Raw genomic sequence first — 22652 nt, 5'->3', positions numbered from 1 at the left:
GAATTTAAACGATTTCAGCATAAGGACATAACATAAGCAGAAGGACATTTCAGCAACATAACAAAATGTGAAAAAAGTGAAGAGGTCTGAATACTTTCTGAATGCACTGTATAATACATCGTGGTTATTTAGCTTGGATATATTATACCGACCCCTAGGCACCTGACACCTGAGGCCTGGCTTACCATAGCACCAACATGGCAGACGTATGATTACCTTTGCAACCAAAGGTGGATGGAGGTTATGTTTTCACCCCTGTCTGTCTGTTTGTCTGTCCGTTTGTCCATTTGTCTTTTTTTTTTCTTCTTTTTTCTTTTTTTTGTATACTGAATCGAGGCTCGTGAAAGAGCTAACATTTACTTCACAAACAAATCAACCAGACAAACAAAATATATAAAAAGAGGGAGCGGAAGACAAGATGGGGAGAGAAGGGGAAGTACACAAACACAACATTTGAGAGCAGGGAGATGTGTGGAAGGGAGAGGGCTTGGGGGGAGGAGGGCGTGGGAAGGGGGGGGGGGGGGGGGGTTGGATTTGATTTTTATCAAATTTGATATTTTGGTATTTGGTTGGTTTGATATTTTGATATTTGGTATTTGATATTTGGTTGGAATTTGGTTGGTTGAATTTGGTTTGGTTGAATTTGATATTTGGTTGGAAACACAACTGTCCGTTTATGAACAAAATGTCTCAAAGTTGTGGACGGATTTGGACGAAACTTGGTGGACCGGTTGGGTGTCTGACCGGGACGATTGGATTTGATTTTGGTGAAGATCTGACTATGGATTCGGATATGATAATTATTTAATTTATCAAGTGATTCTTCACCATTGGGAGATTGGGACAAAAACGATACATAGCAGGATATCTCAAAAAGTTATGGATGGATTTGGACGAAACTTGTTGGATAGGTTGTGTGTCTGACAATGAAGAATCGATTCAATTTTGGTGAAGATCCGGATCCGGATCCAGCTGGTATAATTTTTTAAGTGATTCTTCACCATTGAGCGATCTTGCTAACTCGGCGGAGGTATGCTCTCTGCTGATTTTTCCTGTTTATATTTATTGTGAGTGGAGTCAGCTGTCCAGCCACAGGGTTCGAAGGCTTGGTACACACTTAGCTTCATTATATATTTTATATGTATATATATATATATATATATATATATATATATATATATTGTTACGGACGCGGTTAAAGATGTTATTTACCGAGCGGTTGGTATTACCGTGACCGAACAGTTATTCCCCGACTAATACCCGATTTGCCCCAAACTTTGGCCGGATCGCGCCACCGCTATTCAATCGGGAAAACTCTAAAGCGACCGAATGCAAAGAGGAAAACGAAGGCAAAGAAAGGTTTGGAAATACTACTAAATTTATTTACTATTCACACACATAAGCAAAAAGACAGCAGTCACGTTTATTTACAAGCACATGAGACGCAGGTGACACAGTGAAAATACTAGCTTATACAGACTTATTGTTACTACCCAGGGACAAGACAAAAGACAGACTACGAGCACACTTACACGGGGAATGATGATAGGGATGGCAGGTGGGTGGCTGGTGGGTGGCTGGCGGGATAGGGAGGTCCAACTAGTTCTGCAGCTGATCGACTCGTGGGCAGCCGCCGCTCCTTCGCGGCCCTGCTCCAAACTGCCGTCCAGGCCTCACGCTGCTGTGGCTGCAGTTTCGGTGGCTCCAGCTGCAGCAAATGCAGTTTCAGTGGCTCGAGCTGCAGCAAGTGCAGTTTCGGTGGCTCGAGCTGCAGTTCAACCCTGGACTTCTTCTCGTCTCTCTGTCGTCAAAGCTCATCTCCCTTGTCTGCCTTGGGAACGCCCTGCCTGCGGGTTATATAGGCCCCGCCCCTCAACCTTCGCGAACCTCCTCGATGTTTCTTTCCACACCCTCTCCAAGTCCAACCCCTTGTTCGTGGTTGGTTGAGTGGGGCTGACTCACTCCTCCCCTCTATGACGAGGTGGGGACCCGCCTTTCTTCCCCAACCCTGCCTCGTGGTCAATGCCGGCAATTGGAGCGGAGGCAGTTTCCAATCGACGAAAAGGGGGAATGGAGGTTTTGGGAATGGGAATGAAGGGAATCTATCTCTTTCACTTGGTGCAATGGAGTACTTCTATTAATGGGAGACACAGCCTTACCCTAAAACACAGAATAAGATATAACTATCGAACAGGGGTATTCTATGATTGGCTGACGTGTATGCTTGTAGACTAATTATGGGACGCCCTTTTGACCTTTACACAGCTCCGGAGGCAGGAGGCGCAGAATAACCAATAATAATAATAATAAAGCACCCAATCAAAAAAAACAGTCCTCATATCCGCAACACTGCACCCTCCTCCTCTTAGGCACGACCCGGGCCTACAACTTTTATTTAGTGTGACACGTAGGTGTAGTTCCCTCTACTTTTAACCTGACCCTGAGTGCGACAGTTTTTAAAACATAAATAAATGTGTCCCGCTGCTCCATTGCACCCTGCCTAACAGACTTACGCCCACAGTTAACCGAATTGCGGAATGGTCTTCAAACTACACACTGACGGTGGGGAGCATTATTTACAATGACTCTACTTTCATTTACAAAACTAACCCAGGACCTGTAATTGTTCTTTCTGGGGGGAGACAGTCTGCTCTGCATCAATGCACCATGAAAGCACCCAAAAACGCACCAACACACACCCAAGCACCAATCGGTGCAGTCACCATTGTTCAAGAAAATAAAACCAACAACCCCTAACCCTGCAGGTGATCTCTTGCTCTTCGGCTCCCTCTGCTGGTTATTATTATTTCTTCCAGTTGTTGTCATTCTCTCTCATTTTCTTACTGGCGGCCTATTTGCAATAAAGTGTGCCCAACGTGTCCATTTTATTTTCTTTATTTATGGCCCACAGGGCCGACTAGTGTGGTTCACCTGTGGGACATCGGTGCCCTGTGGCCAAGGTCCGCCAGCAAGATTTCGGGCCCTCATGGCCGGTTCCAGCAGAGGGGCCATGCCCCAACCCATGGGGTCCATAAGTGGTGCTCGGCCACCGACATGTGGTCCATAATGTGGTGCATCGATGCAGACAGCTGGTTCTGGGAATTCCGGGCGCACAATGGATGACTCACGCATGCTCCCCTCGGCGCCCAATGGCGCACAGGTCATGTGGGAGACAAAAGAGACAAATGAGCGAGGGGTAAGGTCACAAGGGTACACATCAATAAGGCAATGCAAGGCGAAATGCGTACGGAGGGCGAAATGAGAAAGCTCGTCCCTACCGTACGTCACCCCCCTGTCACCTACACTACCCTTGCCCTTACCCCATATGTACAAAATCTACACATTTACAAATTCGTCGCTAATGTCTCGTCTCCCCATATTTCCTATACCAAATTCGTCTCTGCAATCCCTCTACTTCAAAATTTGCCATTATCAATTCATCATCAATCCTCATAAGGAGGAAGAGATGGAACACAAAGCACAATGTCACACCCACGTCATGATGCGTCTCACAATCCAAACATTTGCATCATAAAAAATAATCAAAACATGGCATGGTGTGGAGGTACGTCATCTCAGGTGAGTGGATGCAGATGGTGCGAGGAGACTCCAATCCTAACTATCCTCTAAATGACATTAACACACTTTACACTACCCGGGGTCTCTCCCTGCCAATCCATTGGCCACTTACACTATGGGTTCTAATAACCAATTCCCATTGACCAAACTGTGGTGCTTCTCAATTTGGGGTCTCACTCCCCCGATTCATCTCCCGGTGCCCTTGCACAATTTCTGGGCTGTGACGTGTAGCTCTCCCAGCAGGTCTACCCACCTGCACACCTCCACCACTGTAGTTGCCTCCGAGCTTACCTGCTCCTCACCCTAACCTATCTAACTGGGGAAGGCCCTCTGGCGCTCTCCCCACTCGGTGCCCTCTGGCACTGGGCTACCCGGGTCCGTCCTCCGGATCCTCGGGCCCCATCCACAACAACTACCGGCTCCCAGAGCCCACCTGCGGCCTCACCTGGCCGACATCCTCACAGTGGTGGAGTGCCCAAACCAACTACACACACTAACAGGCTACACGCCCAGCCATTTCCACAACACTAATGCACCCATCCAAATGCCATTCTCTCACCCGCACCACAGATGCCAATATCCAACCACAATTTACCTATACCCTCTACCTAACAATTACACTACCCTTCCCGGGTATCCGTGATGGGGGTCCACTCTTCCCCCATTCACACCTCCGCACCATCCGCTCCACTCCACAATTTCCATCATACTCACTCCACGACCATCCATTCCAATACTCCATACCATTTATTCCATACACCTGTTCTCCATTCACCTGTCGTTGCACACCTGTGCAATCATACCTGGTGCCACCTGCACCCTCCTTTCTTCCTGGACCATTTGGTCATCACAATACACATCACCATCACTCACTCAAACACTGCTCCACACACCTGTTCAGTTGCACACCTGTGCAATCACACCTGTTCAATCCTCACACACTGCTCAATACACTCCTCAATACACCTCCAACACTCACACGGCATCATCTGATCTACCTGTTGCCCTGCTAACTTAGTGCTCCCCGTCTTCCCTTTAAACTAAGCACATACCACGTCATTATCATCCACTCTAATCTACCTGCGTCCCCACTACAGGTGTCATTGTCACTAACTAATCTTAACGTGACCTAATGTCATCTTCTAGGGCCCTACACACAATATCCTAACCTACCCGGGCTAGTTTTCACTGCCATCAACCCCATAAGCTAGTGCTCCTTTGCCCCCCGCTGTGAGGGATGGTGGATTGCCCATCCCACCACATCGGGGAGGTCCCACTATCAATTTTGCTCACCAAATTTCAACAAATCAAAAATTTGCCAATCATCTGCCAATCACCGTACCAATCATCAAATTTTGCCTTTTTCTAATTTTGGGTCCAAAACACTAACCTCATCACCCATCTACTTATTAGATCCTCTCGGTGCGCCAATTCACGTCTACAGCCCGGCTTCGTACAGCCGAGCAATGAATGCGGGTTCTTTGGTGCCGGCGGCTGGATGCGTCCGACACTCGGTGCAGGGAAGGAGGTTTACCCGTGCCGAGATCCCACGCACCACCTCGGCGCGGAGCCATCCAATTGCCCGATCTCGACCTGCCGGAACGTCTCAATAAAAAGTGGTCGCCATGACGACCCTTCCTATCGGGCTGCCCGCTCCGCCTAGTGGAGCACGGACGCGGCCGTTCCAAGCGAGGCCCAGCGTGGATCGCGTACGGCGGTCCTTTCGAACCCGCCGTGGCTCGGATCCCCGCTGGTCCTCGCGGCACGCGAAACTGCCCGACGCGCACCGAGGGCCCGATTCGGCTAAGAGTCGCTCTAACCGCTAACCCGGTTACCGTCGATGCCTCACCTGCATGCTTACACGCATACGCTACCCCTTTCTTGCTCATACATCCAGCTATTCCCATGCTCCTTGTCATTGCACCTTCTCTTCCACACCCAGGTACACTCATTCCACTCACAGACTTGGTCACACACCTGACCACCGAACACCTTTTCACACACTCGTCGCTCGCACACCTCACCAACACACCTCTTCGCGCCCCCTCCTCGGTCACCTCCTCTGTGACAATCACAGGTGTGCTCTCACTCGCACACCCAACCAAGTGCCTCACGACCAACTCAAGTGTGCATTCCCCCACACGCTCTACCATTCCAGGTGTGCATCCTTCCATTCCAGGTGTACATCCTCGCTCACCTGTCACAACCAACTCACGCCCCGTGTCACTCTCACTACTTTCACCACCACTCTTGACAGCGCACTCACCCTTACTCTCGACAGCGCACTCTTTCCTCATGCCCCTGTCCGTTACACACCTTTCTCGCGCACACTCTCCCGTTACACCCTCTGTAACACTCACCACAGGCGTGCATTCTCCCTCACTCTTGACAGCGCACTCTTTCCTCATGCACCCGTCCGTTACACACCTTTCTCGCGCATCCTCTTGCGCACACTCTCCCGTTACTTCCTCTGTAACTCTCCTCACTACGCGCTTCCATGTGCTCCCTCGCACACGCGCTACAACCAACTCACTCTCGACGGCACACTCACTCCTCGGCGCGCACTTTTTCCTCACACACCCCATGGTCGGACATTCTCGCACACCTCTTTTTTCGCACACCAGACCTGTCGCACACTTCACCAACGGCCTCTCACGAACACCCGGGTCCACAACAACCCCCAAGCCGACTGAAGCTCCCCTCACATCATGTACATTTCCACGTATATCGGCACTCACCTTGGCACCTCTTCGTCGCACCTCTTCTGCCACCTGCAAACTCTTTATTTGGTTAGTGAGCAGCACATCATGAGTTGAGCACCGACCTTGTACCAATTCCATCACCTCCTCCTGGATTTCTCTTTTAGTTTCCCTTCGTCTCTTCTTAATTTCACTCACCCCTTCTTCCACCTCCTCTAATTTTTCCTTTACTTCCTTCATCTCCCGGTGCGCCCCCTCTATCTCTTCCTCTAACGCCACTTTAACCGTTTCTATGTGCGTCCTCACCTCTCGGTCCTTCGTCTTCATTACTTCTGTCACCTCTTCCAACTTCTTCGTCAACCCCTCATGTACCATCTGACATTCCTTCTGTGTCGCTATTAATTCGTTTTTAATGTCTTTTTGTGTCGCTTTTAACCCCCCGATTATTGCCGTGTTCTTTTCCACTTGGTCCACTAGTTCCTTTTGTCCAACTGTCAGCTGTTCTACTCCCTTCGTCAGACCCTCTATGCCCCCTTGTAACCTCGCCGTATTATTCCTCACCTCTTTCTCTATACGCTTTTCGCCTCGCTTTACCTCCTCGCGTACCCCCGAGACCTCTTCACTTACACCTCGTCGTATCTCCTCCTTCATCTCCTCCATCTGGTTCCCCATCTGTTCGATTTCCCGGGCGGATTGCTCCCCTATTTCCCGCAATTTGTCTTCCATCCTATTTTCTAACCCCATTAACCCATTTTTCACCCCCTCTAACTGATTCTCCTGGGCAGCCATTCTATTTTCCACCCCCGTTAACCCATTCTTTACCTCTTTTATCCCGTTGTCTAACCCCTCAAATTTAGCTTCTAGCCGTTCCCCCATTTCTCCCATTTTTGCCCCCCATTTCCCCCATTTTGCCCCCCATTTCGCCCCTCATTGCCCCCATTTGCTCACTCTGAGCCTCCATCCGGTTCCCCATTTCGCTCCCCAATCGCTCACTATCAGCCCTCATTACCCCCATTTGCTCACTCTGAGCCTCTATACTGTTTTTCAAACCTCCAATTTGGTCTCCCATTTGTCCCATAAGGGCCCTCATTTGCAGGAAAAAAAGGTTCGAATCCACCAGCGGCGCTGCTACGGTCGCGGGCGTCGTGGCCATGTGCGAGGCGCCATTTTGCGCGCCCGTAACCTCGTGCGCGAGAGCGCCATTTTGTGCGTCTGATACCCCCTCAACCACATCGCCAATGTTCTCCTCCTCTCCTTCCTCCACATACATTTCCCCGAGGTCCTGGGTCGATTCCACCCCGTCTATCTCTAGCTCACCCACTGGCATCCGATCGCCTTGACCAGCCATGGCGCGATTTCAAAATTCGGGTTTTTGTAAAACAACACAAATTTCCAGCAGCTTGTAATTTTGAGCGCGTTAAGCGCGCTTCGGGTCCGTATCTCACTCCTCGACACCAATTGTTACGGTAATAACACAATTGGTGTCCAAAATTTGGGCTAAATAAATTTAGTCCCAGGTTCGAATCCCAACTCCTGACACCAATTGTTACGGAAGCGGTTAAAGATGTTATTTACCGAGCGGTTGGTATTACCGCGACCGAACAGTTATTCCCCGACTAATACCCGATTTGCCCCAAACTTTGGCCGGATCGCGCCACCGCTATTCAATCGGGAAAACTCTAAAGCGATCGAATGCAAAGAGGAAAACGAAGGCAAAGAAAGGTTTGGAAATACTACTAAATTTATTTACTATTCACACACATAAGCAAAAAGACAGCAGTCACATTTATTTACAAGCACATGAGACGCAGGTGACACAGTGAAAATACTAGCTTATACAGACTTATTGTTACTACCCAGGGACAAGACAAAAGACAGACTACGAGCACACTTACACGGGGAATGATGATAGGGATGGCAGGTGGGTGGCTGGTGGATGGCTGGCGGGATAGGGAGGTCCAACTAGTTCTGCAGCTGATCGACTCGTGGGCAGCCGCCGCTCCTTCGCGGCCCTGCTCCAAACTGCCGTCCAGGCCTCACGCTGCTGTGGCTGCAGTTTTGGTGGCTCCAGCTGCAGCAAATGCAGTTTCGGTGGCTCGAGCTGCAGCAAGTGCAGTTTCGGTGGCTCGAGCTGCAGTTCAACCCTGGACTTCTTCTCGTCTCTCTGTCGTCAAAGCTCATCTCCCTTGTCTGCCTTGGGAACGCCCTGCCTGCGGGTTATATAGGCCCCACCCCTCAACCTTCGCGAACCTCCTCGATGTTTCTTTCCACACCCTCTCCAAGTCCAACCCCTTGTTTGTGGTTGGTTGAGTGGGGCTGACTCACTCCTCCCCTCTATGACGAGGTGGGGACCCGCCTTTCTTCCCCAACCCTGCCTCGTGGTCAATGGCGGCAATTGGAGCGGAGGCAGTTTCCAATCGACGAAAAGGGGGAATGGAGGTTTTGGGAATGGGAATGAAGGGAATCTATCTCTTTCACTTGGTGCAATGGAGTACTTCTATTAATGGGAGACACAGCCTTACCCTAAAACACAGAATAAGATATAACTATCGAACAGGGGTATTCTATGATTGGCTGACGTGTATGCTTGTGGACTAATTATGGGACGCCCTTTTGACCTTTACACAGCTCCGGAGGCAGGAGGCGCAGAATAACCAATAATAATAATAATAAAGCACACAATCAAAAAAAACAGTCCTCATATCCGCAACAATATAAATATATAAGATATATATTTCTCTTACAAGGAACCTCAATGCAAGAGGAGACCAGTAGGCCCATCATACCTCCACAATGTTTGGTCTGTTTGTCTGTGCTCTGTCATTTTAAGTGCTGTGTGTTAAGCAACGAAGCAGCATGTATTATTTTAAAAGTCATTGGAATGACGAGACTGGGGTTGGGTTTGGACCGCCGACCTCCCAGACTCAGAGCGGACGCACTAGAGTCCCTGTATATAGAGAGTTGTGTCAACTCAAATTTGGACGCCATTTTGTGTCTAAGTGTGTCGGATTAGATATACATGTACATTCGCGATATGGGGTGATATATTCTAAACCTGCTAAAAAAAAAAATACTACACATATTTAGTCTTATTATTACATACAGGTGATATTTGTTTTGTCAAAAACTCAGCTATTGCCGTGAAAAAGAGCTGTGTGGTGATATTAAAAGTGGTATGGCAATGCATATTACAAGCCAACACTGCATATAAGAGCTAACATTATAAGTAAGACAAACCAATGCTGTCGTTCTCTGAATTTTAATAACTTTTAGAAAGGAGTGTGGGCATATCCAATATTTTTTAAAGGGTGCCGAGAGCAATTCCGGTGTAGGACTTCCAGCCGACATATAGTCTAACACACTTAAAACAAATTCTGTACGTGGTATTGCCATATTTCTATAGTGTACAACTTTAGTTTTATCGACATTTATATTCAATTTCCATTGTAATGATTTAACAAGCTGCAAGTCAGCTTCTGTCTCTGACATAAGGAAAACGTCATCGGCATCTAGTAAGATTGAAACGTTCATTCATATATTGATATCAAACAGGGATAACAGCTTTTGAAAGTTGAGCCAGTTTTAAATGTGGGTACACAAATACACCTGTTTTACTGCATTAATCACCTAGAAATATTGTATGTTTTGGGAACGATAGCTGTCACCAGGTTAAATATATAGGGATTGTCCAATGTGCAAAATCTTCCATCACTACAATTTGGCCATAAATCCCGGGGTGGGAAATATTTGAGCAAATATGCCACAAGACGCATGAGCACTGTACAAAGCAAACAATAACTCGTCAAATTTTGGACGTATGGATGGCTGCACAACCCGCAAAAAAATTGAGCAGGTCCCCCCCTAAAATTGCTTCTATGATTGCCGATTAGGCTAAAGATTTTAAACCAAAAAAATAACTTGCCTCGGAATAAGTTTTGAATGGACGGACAGACAACTGAAAACAAAACGGACCATGGGTTTCCCACCCCTATAAAATCAAAATTAATTCCCTCTGAAAAAGTACAGTGACATTGCCCGCAGACTACCCAACCGCAGACCAGGCAATGTCACTGTACCGGGACATTTCATCAATCAATGACAATATGCTGTCCGCTAGGACTACCCGAAAAAAATTGAGCAGGGTTCTTCCCACGGAAATGCATTTTTGGTCAGCTCCTTGAAGATTATAAACAAACACAAATCACTTCCCTTTAAAAGGGTTTTCAACGGACAGACAACCAAAAAAAAACCGAGCAGATAGAATTGCTTTTGAACATCGATCATCAAGCGGCGTGGGCCTACCTGGCAGAGTCTCGAGGAGTCGATCGCTTTCCAGCTCTTTCGTCTGACTTTCGCTTCCCAAATTTGTCTTCTGACTTTATCACTTAGAAATCTATACATCTTATATTTCCCAGATTGGTTTGAACAACCAAAAGCAGAACAACCAGTCATTTTGTTTGGCAATAAACAACATTCCCGTACCAAGCTGACGTTCACGCACGGTGAAGTTAGACACAAAATGGCGCCACGAAATCACGTGACCAGAAATCTCGGGTCAGCGCATGGCGCAACTCTCTTTATACAGGGACTCTAGGATGCACTAACCAAAACAAACTGTTTGCATAAGTCAATGACCATGCAAACCTTTCATAATTATTTTGCCTTAACAAGAAACATTGCTGTTTTTTCTCTCTTGAGAGGTTCTTCTTCTTTCGCATCTAGCAGAAGGCTGCAGCATAGCATCATTGGCTCAGGGCATGGCTGTGCCAATGATGGAATGCCCTCTATGGGTCAGGGCAGGAATTTGATCATGGTACCGATGATGGCTTGCCTACTATTTGCGAAGGACACTATTTGATCTTTAACGTCTAGCAACTAATTCGGGCAGACGGGACGCCCAGTTTCACGTCCATCCAAGGGGTATGACACACAATGATGAATCGCCTTCCGTGTGAAACACCGGAATGACAGTTTATAGCAGTTTGTAGACCCTTTTTGCATCTTTCACAAATGTCACATCTTCATTAACACACAGATAGATGTGAAGTTTGTGAAGTGCAACATGCTGCCTTTTGCTTAAACCCATGAGCGAAGCAACAGGAAGGCACAGAAAGTTATTTCTCAAAAATATTTGAGATGCTGCTATAAATCTGTCACATCTTTGTGAAATCTTCAGTATTAATCTCCCGATTAACGTCTGACAGTCCACACGGCCATCAAAATCTTTGACAAAACACCACCTGTTTTTTTACTCTGGGCTTTTCTTTGTTCATCGAACAGAGAAACTGTTGTTGATGTCGGAAAATGCCACTTTTGGCATGTCTGGCATTCCTGTGGATTTGCAGGCAATGTGATTAATCATGGGGCCATCAGTTAGAATTTTAAGTTTGCTGTCTTACATAGCTGTATCATTTGCTGTTTGATTTACAAGAGTGGACATTTTGTGCATTTTGCTGTAAAGTTTTTGATTTTATGCTGATACTCATAAGTTTACCTCTTAGTATTCCATGTTCCTTGAACCTGGTTGCTGTAATTGGTGTTTCATTGAAACTCAAAAAGTGAATTGAGAAGGCTTTTTGTGGCTTGTTTCAGCAGATTTGTCAATGCCTCATTTACACTTTCGTTTCTGAAATTTCAGGAAGCTGGAACCAATTTGAGCGAAAAAAAGTAAATATCACAAAACAATCTCCATGTTTCCCATGAGTGGAAATCCAAACCAAGATGAACTGGCAGGCTAAGTCATGACTTTTGTCATTCTGAATCATCTATTGTGGGATTCTGGTGAGTCGGGACGCCACCAAACTGGTCTGAACTAGTTTACAACTCACTTGGGGAGACGAGGTACAAAATATCACACCACTTCAAACTAAGTATCTATTGCGGGAGAGTCCGATCCTTCTTGGAATAATAAGGGGTGGATGTTAAGGGAATATAAGTAAAATTCCTCACACACCCCCATCAACACATTCGTCAGGTCTTTTAGACCCAGCATGATCTTTGTTTCTCTATAACTTTGTTATAAGGTTTTTTCTTTGCATTACCTTTCATATGCACTTCAAATAAAGGGTAATACATGTTTCTGTGTGTGTGTGTTGTTTTTGTTTGTTTTTTCATTCGGGATCGCAGGAAAAAAATATTTTTAAATGTAATACTCCCATGAATGCTTTCATTGGTCATATTGACCCGGCATGATTTTTGTTTCGCTATAACATTGTTATAACAACGTTTTTATGCGTGACCTTTCATATATACTTCAAATGAAAGGTAATAGATGTTTCTGTGTGTGTTTTATTTATATATTTTCCTTCAGGATCGTGGGAAATTTTACTCCCACAATGCATCCGTGGCTCCTTATGATCTGGGCTCAGCATAATTTTTGTTTCACTGTAACTAACCCTAACCATAACCATAACCCAAGCCTAACAGCTAACAGCTAACCCTAACAACCCTAACACCCCACCAACTACCCTAACCATAACCCTAACAGCTGGGGGTTGTTATGTTGCCTGTCAACCATGTGTAAAAATAAAAATTTCCTGCGATCATGAAAAACACATGCACAGAAACATGTATTACCCTTTATTTGAAGCATATATGAAAGGTCATGCATAAACATGTTTTGTTATAGCGAAACGAACAATCATACTGGTCCCGGGTCAAATTGGCTCATTAATGCGTTAATGTGACGTTTTTTGAAGAAAAAAAAATTACCAAAATCCTGAAATACCAAAAAAACCAGGAGCATTTAGTGCACTTCATTTTGAGGCATTCATGAAAGGGTATGCATATACGCCTTTGTATAGAAAAGTTATCGCAAAACAAAAATAATTCTGGGTCAATATGGCCCATGAATGCATCTAAGGGTTAAAAGGGGTTTTCTGTTGTCAATACTGTTGCACTGTACATCATTTTACGCAGCTAACCACACCCATCTGGGTGTGATTTGACCCTTTATGTAATTGTCACCATGTCCCTTCCCACACCAAGTTGATTGACAGATGTGATACCATCCACCCTTGTTTTCCTATTCCTATCCTTAGTGATGCAGTTTTCCATCGTGGAATCCTTTCAAATTATGAAATTTTTAGTCATGGACCTTCCTACTATTAAATGCAGTATGATTCTGGTTTAAACCAAGCCCTGAGCTTAAAACAATTTTGAGTTAGGCTGTCTGAAAATGTCTGAATATGAAAAAGAAAATGGCTGAAAATAAGAAGAAGAAGCACTAGAATGGAACTCAAAATGCAAAAACCAACCCGCTTCCGCTTTGTACTCAAACTAAACTTGATGAAAACGACAGTTTTAATACATTGTACATTTTATTCATTTGTGTTCTCAATATTTTTATAATAAAGGTTTGTTGAAGATTTGATGACAACAGCTCAAATGGAAAAATGTCATGGCCTGGACAAACAGACAGACACAAAAACACTGATGTGATTACACAACTTTGTCTCTCCGCGTTGCGCGCCTCAGGGTGTGGGGTGTGGGGGGTGGGGGGAACTAATAGTAATGAATGATCGTTTTAAGGCCATTTTTCCCCGCTAGATCGGGGGTTAGCCTTGCGGGCCCCATGACAATCATGGTTTCCTGTTTCAGGCAATGTTTTTATGGCCGGATGCCCTTCCTGACACCAACCCTTGGTCGCCTCTAACGATGCACAGTGATACGGTGTACCTATTCTAAATCGGGGTACACACTGGGATCATTCATCCCAAAAAGTTGGTACTCAATTTGCCGACCTCGGAAGGATCACAGGCTGAGTCAACCCCCCTGGCATTAATTCAGCGATCGACCAGGATCCGAACTCAGGATCCTAGGAATCCCAAGCCTGCGCCCTAACCGCTAAGCCAACACCAGGCTCAGGGGAGTTAATAGTAAGAATTACAAAATGGCTATTTGGAGTCGGTCAGTTTTGTTTGTGGGGTAAGGCAGCACCGTTGCCGTCCCACAGGCAAAAGGTAACTGAAACCACCACCGGGAAAAGCTCACCCAGCCGGTGGCGCCAGGTACTTCTCTTCCCCCTCCCCATATCCTCCCGTCCACCCCATCCCCTGTTAACCCATGCTAGTAGGTTTACAAGTTTGTATCTTGGTAGACGTTTCTGAGAATTTGTGTTTTATTAAACCTGTGGAGTGTCCGTGCCATCTGTACATATAGCAAGTCTAGCGACTTCCTGATATATCTGGCTGTTATCGAATACAAACACGAGAGTGAACTACAATGTCTATTGTCATGCAGATGGTAAGCGTTGGGATCGTTGAGCAGAATTCCACCCAAGGTAACTGACATTCCACCACCCACCACTTAAGGACATAGAGAGCAAGGAATCCAATCGCTATCGGCGTTTTAGATGCTCTACTAAGCCCTCAGATGGCTTATGCTGCCAACGATCTGACTCTATGCTTGCTGCAAATAAATATACTACTGAGAGAATAAGCTAAAAATGAGTTGCACAAAGAGAAGCATTCAGCCGCGGATCAGCACCGTTGCTAATGGTTACAAAGGCCCCCACTCCCTAGTTCATCTACCCCCGCAGTATCCTTTAAAAAAAAATTATGAAATAGATTCTATCCAACTGCATTACTTGCTTGTTACCCACACTGTACAGCATCCATGACAAATGTATGCAATGTGCAATTTTGGTTAAATATATGTGCATGGCTACAATACTGGGTACACTTTTACACAGATGAAATAAAATGCCCTCAATCCAAAAAAATGAACTGAATGAAAAGACACCGATGGTTTGATGTTGTAGCAAATAATCTTGAGGACCTGCAAAAACCAGATTTTCACATTATATCATGCACTTAGATTTGCGATGGTGGAGCACACAAGACAAAAATGGCATATTTTCGAAATAAAATGTTACATTCTCACTATGTCAATTTTTATTTAAGTGTCTTTGAATAAAAATATGCATTGATGATTAAAATTGTAATTAAATGGAATGTTTGATGTCTAGTATGTCTCCTGGTGTTGTTTTTTTACATTTTCTAAAATTCCTTGAAATGTGCAATGCGTGGCAAAATAAGTGATTCGTGCATAACGCTTGGTGTCCACCAAATTCACAATAATTGTGATGTCAGTTTCATTTTCAAATCACGAAGGACTAGTAAAATGAACTCGGTGTGTAGGTTAAGAAATACCTTAAGAAGAATGCCCTTGATTTATTATTCAATCGATCGATCAGGAAGTTAATTTTTTTCGCAATAATCTTGTCGTATTTTTATCGCATCCGCCCCGTTATGCACGAATCACATCCCAGCAAAAGTGAAAAGAAACCCGCATCGCTCGAAACTTGATTATGTGTAATGCGGGTCCCGTTTGTTGTGATAACAAAGCAGTCACTTGCTGGCAGACGACCACTCGTTTACGGATGACGTCAGAACTTGTTTTCGTGTACGTGTCCTCTGGTGCTGCGTTATGCACGAATCCAGAGTGTGAAGTGCACTCTCGTTTTCATTTTGGTGAAAACGAAGCATGTAGCAGGTCTGATGCTTCAAACTCCAATATACAGCAACAACTATATATACAGATACGGAACAATATCTATATTATAATAGCCGTAGATGATTCTGTCTGTCTGTCTGTCTGTCTGTTGGGCATCTGTCCGGGGTGTGGCTTACTCGGTTTGCAGAGTAGCTCCACCCATAGCTCCACCCATTCTGGGAGTGGCTTCATATAATTATAAACAAAAAATATCCACCATTTTATTAACTCGCATAGCTTTGAGGCCTGTTTTGTAGGCCCGTGGTGTCTTGCTCTCTCTCCCAGTTTTATTTCAAATCAAATTCGATATATCATTTCATTTTTCACAGTCGCTAACATAGTTTTAGACTCGGTTGAAAAAAAACGGGAAGAAAATCCAATGAAAGTTGCCGTTTATAGAACGAAATGAATTCTCAAACGCCTGTAACTTCAAGGCCATTGAGTCTCTCTCACGCCTTTATCTCCAATCTAACTCACCATATGATTTCATTTTTATCGATGGTTTTAGACTCGGTGTCAGCAATAATTGAGAACATTCCACACATGCGGGAAAATGCAGAGATATATTTTTAAAAATCGCGTCATGGTGTATCATACACCGCCCAACATGACACTGACGGCAACGTGTCGATACATATTAAAAATTCGATATATCATTTCATTTTTCACAGTCGCTAACATAGTTTTCGACTCGGTTGAAAAAAAACGGGAAGAAAATCCGATGAAAGTTGCCGTTTATAGAACGAAATGAATTCTCAAAGGCCTGTAACTTCAAGGCCATTGAGTCTCTCTCACGCCTTTATCTCCAATCTAACTCACCATATGATTTCATTTTTATCGATGGTTTTAGACTCGGTGTCAGCAATAATTGAGAACATTCCACACACGCGGGAAAATGCAGAGATATATATTTAAAAATCGCGTCATGATGTATCATACACCGCCCAACATGACACCGATGGCAACGTGTCGATATATATTAAAAATTCGCTTTTGCTTTTCCGTTAAGATATATTACTTTTTCGTTTGATGACAGTCGTCACAAAAACGTCAACAATGATGCCGACATATATTTCTTCGTTTTTATTTAATTCAACATTATTAGCCGGAAGTAAAATATGTTTCAGGAAATTACCGAGAGATATTTCTTCGTTTTTTTATTAGTTATGTGCGCATACACTTTAAATAGGTTTATGTGAAATCTTTAATTTTCCACAATATAATTTACTTGCCATTTATCATTTGATGATTATGAGACACTTCCTCTTGAGGATCGCGACAATTCATGCGCTGCGTGGAAACTTCTATTTCCAAAATGAATGAGACAATCGATGAAGAACGCAGACTTGAACAGGATGTAGCAAGAAAGCGAATGAGACGCGCGAACGAGTCCATCGACGAACGTCAATGCAAACTTGCGGGGTCACCCGTGGGAATCCCACGGGCATGGATGTGTGTGACATTTCGACATATTGAGTTAGATGCTGCACATTCATTTTTACAAAATGGTTACTGGCAAGTCATCAGATCCAGAAATGGTGTAATGAACACAATTTATTTGCGCGCAAGCACGAAAGCAAGACGGCCCGATTTCCGATTCCGACGGGCGAGACGGGCCAATTTGGAGCAAGAAAAAGAACGAGACGGGAGAAAAACGAGGGAAACGAGACGGGGAAAGCCGATTGGAGAGGCGAGTGAGGGGCGATTGGAGAGGCGAGTGAAGGGCGATTGGAGAGGCGAGTGAGGAGCGATTGGAGAGGAGAGTGAGGAGCGATTGGAGAGGCGAGTGAGGGGCGATTGGAGAGGCGAGTGAGGGGCGATTGGAGAGGCGAGTGAGGAGCGATTGGAGAGGCGAGTGAGGAGCGATTGGAGAGGAGAGTGAGGAATGATTGGAGGGGAGTGTGAGGCGCAATTGGAGAGGAGTGTGAGGTGCGATTGGAGAGGAGTGTGAGGCACGATTGGAGAGGAGTGTGAGGTGCGATTGGAGAGGTGTGTGAGGCACGATTGGAGAGGAGTGTGACGCACGATTGGAGAGGAGTGTGAGGCGCGATTGGAGAGGAGTGATTGGAGGGAAGTGTGAGGCGCGATTGGAGAGGAGTGTGAGGCACGATTGGAGAGGCGTGTGAGGGATTGGAGAGGAGAGGAGTGTGAGGGATTGCAGAGGTGAAGGATTGGAAAGGAGAGGAATGTGAGGGATTGGAGAGGAGAGGAGTGCTAGGTGGAGAGAGGAGAGTGTCAGGTGGAGACAGGAGAGTGTCAGGTGGAGAGGAGTGAGGGGTCACATATTATGTGAAATAAATAAATTGTGTTCATTACACCATTTCTGGATCTGATGACTTGCCAGTAACCATTTTGTAAAAATGAATGTGCAGCATCTAACTCAATATGTCGAAATGTCACACACATCCATGCCCGTGGGATTCCCACGGGTGACCCCGCTAGTATACAATAATATACAATAATATACAATAATACAATATATTATATACAATAATATACAATATTATATTTATTATTGTACAATATACAATGTTATATTGTATTGTATCATATATATTGTATTGTATTGTATTATATTGTATTGTACAATATTGTACAATAATATTATATTGTATTATGCAATATTATTATTATATTGTACAATATACAATATTATATTTATTATATACAATATATTATATACAACATATAATATACGGTCCAATATATACAGAACAACATAATACAGCATACTTACTGTTTCCTGAAACTTTATTTTTCCACTCAGATGTAACACTTAGTGCACCCAGTATTGTAGCCATGCACAAATACAATTTTGTTCTTATTGCTCTCTGGAAATTTTGTTTTAATCTTCAGGACTTTATTGTCGATGCGTGAACCTCAGGTGACCCAGACGAGCCTATTGGCGTTAACCCAACTATCCTGGTATCATCTCATCCACCGCCCGCACCGTCCTCTCCTCGAGATGGGCTGAGCACCTCAACATCTGGCCAATCCATAATAATGGGGCACTCTGCAGGAAGGTGATAATCACGCTCGTTTTGCCTTTATTTTCCTTTCTGAGATATTCCCAGCTGGTTAAATATACAGATCTATAATGGGGCCTGTAGTATGAATCCAGCTGTTATTCGGTCTTCTCACAGCACAAATGTGGATACCTCTTTTAAATGAAACCCGTTTCATCGATATACATTAAAAAGGACACCATTTGGATGATCATACCTGCACCATATCCACAGCCTGTTGTGGGTTATTGATTTTTGATGCACCAACCCCATTAACTTTTGATCTAACAACATTACACTTCCATTTTATAAATAAACTTGTACATGTAAATATAGCACTGTCATGATGAAAGGTTTTGGGTTTTAGGAGATAACTAGTATGGCACTCTTCGACATCACGATATCAATGGATATGCCTCCGCCCACATTATTACATTGTTATAAATACTTGTACCAAGTCTGATTTCAATACCTTCAGCTGTTTTCAAGTATCACATTTTTACCTTACATGTCTGTCCTCTGACCTTTGATGCCGAAATTTAATCAGTTCATATTTGCATCAAGATATATACTTGTACCAAGTTTGGTCAAAATCCCATCACTGATTCACAAATTAACATGGTAACAGAAGTTTTACCTCATGGACCCTCTGACCTTTGACCTCATGACCCCAAAATGTAATAAATTTATCTTTTCATCATTATACATACCTGTACCAAGTTTGTCACAGATCACTTCTGTCATTCTTAAGTTATCGCGGAAACGAAAACCTATCATGCACGCATGGACAGACGGATGGACAACCCAAAAGCATAATGCCTCCGGTGTCTTTGTTGGCAGAGACGTAAAATATAATTTGGCTGTGGGGTGGGGTGAGGGGGGTTCTGGGTAGTGGGAGGACCCCAATATTCTCTTGGCAAATGTGTATCTCGTAGCGCATGACAGGGGCTCCCTGTGAGAGGGGGCATTACAAGTCATGCTAAAATATGCCACTTTTGAGGGAATTAACCCATCCGTAATTCTGGGGGAATTAACCCGTAGTTACAGACGGGTTATTTGCCATTCAGACAATTGTGATGGCAACCAGGAGCCTTTGGTATCCATTCCTATATTGAGCAAATAGAGAAGGAAAAATGTAAATCCATGTGCCTGCAAATATTTAGTGAGTGCATCTCGTATAACATTTGTCTTTCCATGTTTCTGAAATTCCTTCAACCCAGCTGCCGCTATGGGGAGGCCATGGGGCTGCAGATCGATTACTGGACATTTTCTGGGTCAGAGAAACGGCGAGAGGGAGAACGTCGTGAGGTGTGGGCCGGCGGAGGGCCAAATGTTGGAGGAAAGACCACTCTCAGGTCCACTTTCCGCCAAATCTTGGTCAGCCGCCTCCCTCCATCAACCGAAGCAACAACGGGTCCACCCAGTATGCAGATGACGGTGGTTATGCAGGAAAAAAACAAGAAGGGTGAGCTGGAGTAATGTTTTCAGACATTCAGGTGGAACAGTCACGCGTTCCCTCAAAAATTCTGCCGTATTTGTGCAAGTAATAAATAGATGGCCTCAAAGTGTGTTTGGTGAAGGACTATTTTGAAGCAAATATTGCAAGTCATGTTTCTCTATCTGCCATATAAAAGTCAGTTTGTGTGTTTGTACGGACGTCTGTTCCTCTTCATATGGGGAGGTTTGAAAGGCCAATCTTCTAACACAAATGTGTGCTTACTACGGTCTATTTTTGAGGATAAAATAAACTCGTAAAACATTTTCCACAAGAGTAATTATGTCTCTTCTATTGGAAATGTAGACGGTGGCTTGCAAACCGAGCCTCAAAGGCGGTGTACAGAAGCGTTTTTTTAAATAACAATAAATACAAGGCACAAGGGGTGAAATTAGCTGCACATGATGAGCAACGTGCACAGAGTAAAACAAGTGTTCATTTACATTTGTAAGATGTCTCATAAATAAAGAAGATATAAGCACAACTGACACTAGGCCCAGGCTTCAGACTTTGGCATGCTCACGAGGCTGCTCCTTCAAATAAACTGTTCCAACCCGTCATTTTGACAGGCTTTTATACTTGTTTGTAATACATTTCATTTCGATTTAGTTTGTCATCAGCTATTTCACGAGTGAAACATCGGAGGCAATTTTTCAATCGCATTGTAAAACTTTCGAGTTTTTTTATTTATTTATCCAAATGGTTTTACAAGTTGAATCCAATTGCTCAGATAATGCATTAAATTCATGTCTTAACGAGGATCCAAATTTGATTGAATTGTCGCCATAACTATACAAGTGCCAATAGAATTGTAATACGAACAACACTCGTATGAGCACTTGGGATTTAGCCATGAATGTAATGGAATCAAATAAAACAACTCGGTGTATTGAATGTGCATTGGTGGTTCAGGGTAACACAACAATTTATTTCCGGTTTCCCCATGAATCTCTGTTGAGCTTTTCCCCTTTTGTTTCTTTTCAAAAAGGTATCTTTTTGGGCAAAAAGCCGAGAGAAAGAGAAGGGGAGTCACGAAGTCAGCACGTGGATGGGATAAACCGGCTCATATGTACCGCCAAACAGCAGCATACGATGCTGCGAGGTAAGGCTGGGAACAGGGATCACTCTTGTTGGCACAGGAAGGAGGTTGTGTAAAAATGGGTGGGGTTCAGGAAGGTTGTCCATGCGAGTGAAGGCTTTGGGGCAGAGAGGGGGGGGGGGCAGCATAAATTTGTTAAAAGCAATTTGACATGTAGTATGATAACGTGTAAGTTTTCACGTGTGTGTGTGTGTGTGTGTGTGTGTGTGTGTGTGTGTGTGTGTGTGTGTGTGTGTGTGTGCGCGTGTGCATGCTCTCTTCCAGTGATTGTGGATGGTGTTGTGTGGCACGACGTGAAGTTTTTCCAACTGGCTGCTCAGTGGCCCACCCACGTGAAATACTTCCCCGTGGCATTAAGTGGATCCAGGCGGCTGTCCACATAGGATTCATGGGGGCATCCAATTGCACTTTAACCGAGGGTCCAATGCGACGTGCGCACTTTTGTCATGATCAGCTGGGATCCTGTCAGCCAGATCAGCGATGATATTCTGACCAATTCAGAAATTTTCTACTTGGTTTGAGCTTTCCATAAAGAACAATATGGCTGGTCATTTCGTTATATCGTTGCACTGTTTGAAAATGCACTGCACTGTCATGATGTTCTGTGCAGTTGTTAATTATTTTCTTCTCAGGTGGAGTGGGGGGAGGATTAAGGAGGGTTTGCTTGATTGGTTAGGTCAATGTTTCATTCCAACTGCAGTGATTTTATAGTCGACGCCCTCAGTGTGATGTTTGGAACATGCATTGGTCGTTCATGTAATCCATTGCATGTGGAGTGCAATTCTGGACATAAACTCAACTCGCCAAGGAAGTTGTTCATCCATTCACATTTACCTGCTACATGTGCCTTTTTGTAGGATTTGAGGTTTAAACAGCAAGTTTTGTGGCTTGACGAGTATATTTTCAGGCATAATGTCTTAGAAGGTATGTTGTAAATGATCAAATATGTAATTGTTTTTGTGTATAAAGTTGACTTTGAAATCCTTACACTTCAAAGCAAGTTCAATTGGTTTACATCAAATAGATTTTTTTTAAAACAAACTTTGGGACATCTACAAATAGTGGGGCGGCTTAGCCCAAATATTCAAAAGAATTGTGCATTTTGTGATACAAGCACCAAATTTGGCACAAATGTACATTAATATGTTGCGAACATTTTCAGATATTGGGCCACTTGAAATTCCGTAATTTTTTTTTTCAAATTTTTTCAAATTTCGTAATTTCAAATTTTTCGGGTGACACCGTCACAATTTCGGTCTTCGAGGCCGGCCGATAGGCAA

General features: G+C 44.3%; 1 protein-coding gene across 4 annotated transcripts in view; it reads left to right on the top strand.

Annotated features, from left to right (window-relative positions):
* LOC137418337 (phosphofurin acidic cluster sorting protein 1) overlaps positions 1-22358 on the top strand; it is a 118445-nt gene extending 96087 nt beyond the window's left edge. For all 4 annotated transcript variants that reach the window (XM_068104378.2, XM_068104377.2, XM_068104380.2 and 1 more), the window contains 5 exons: positions 14520-14559; positions 18658-18796; positions 19999-20243; positions 21262-21375; positions 21637-22358. In XM_068104378.2, the coding sequence (XP_067960479.2) occupies positions 14520-14559; positions 18658-18796; positions 19999-20243; positions 21262-21375; positions 21637-21755 (657 nt within the window). In that variant the 3' untranslated portion in view covers positions 21756-22358. The remainder of the gene's footprint in view (positions 1-14519; positions 14560-18657; positions 18797-19998; positions 20244-21261; positions 21376-21636) is intronic.
* The last annotated feature ends 294 nt before the right edge of the window (positions 22359-22652 follow it).

Source organism: Myxine glutinosa, chromosome 9 (genome assembly GCF_964187855.1).
Source record: "Myxine glutinosa chromosome 9, kmMyxGlut1.1, whole genome shotgun sequence".
NCBI lineage: Eukaryota > Metazoa > Chordata > Myxini > Myxiniformes > Myxinidae > Myxine > Myxine glutinosa.
The sequence above is the reverse complement of the archived record's forward strand: the minus strand, read 5'-3'. Positions and strand labels throughout refer to the sequence as shown.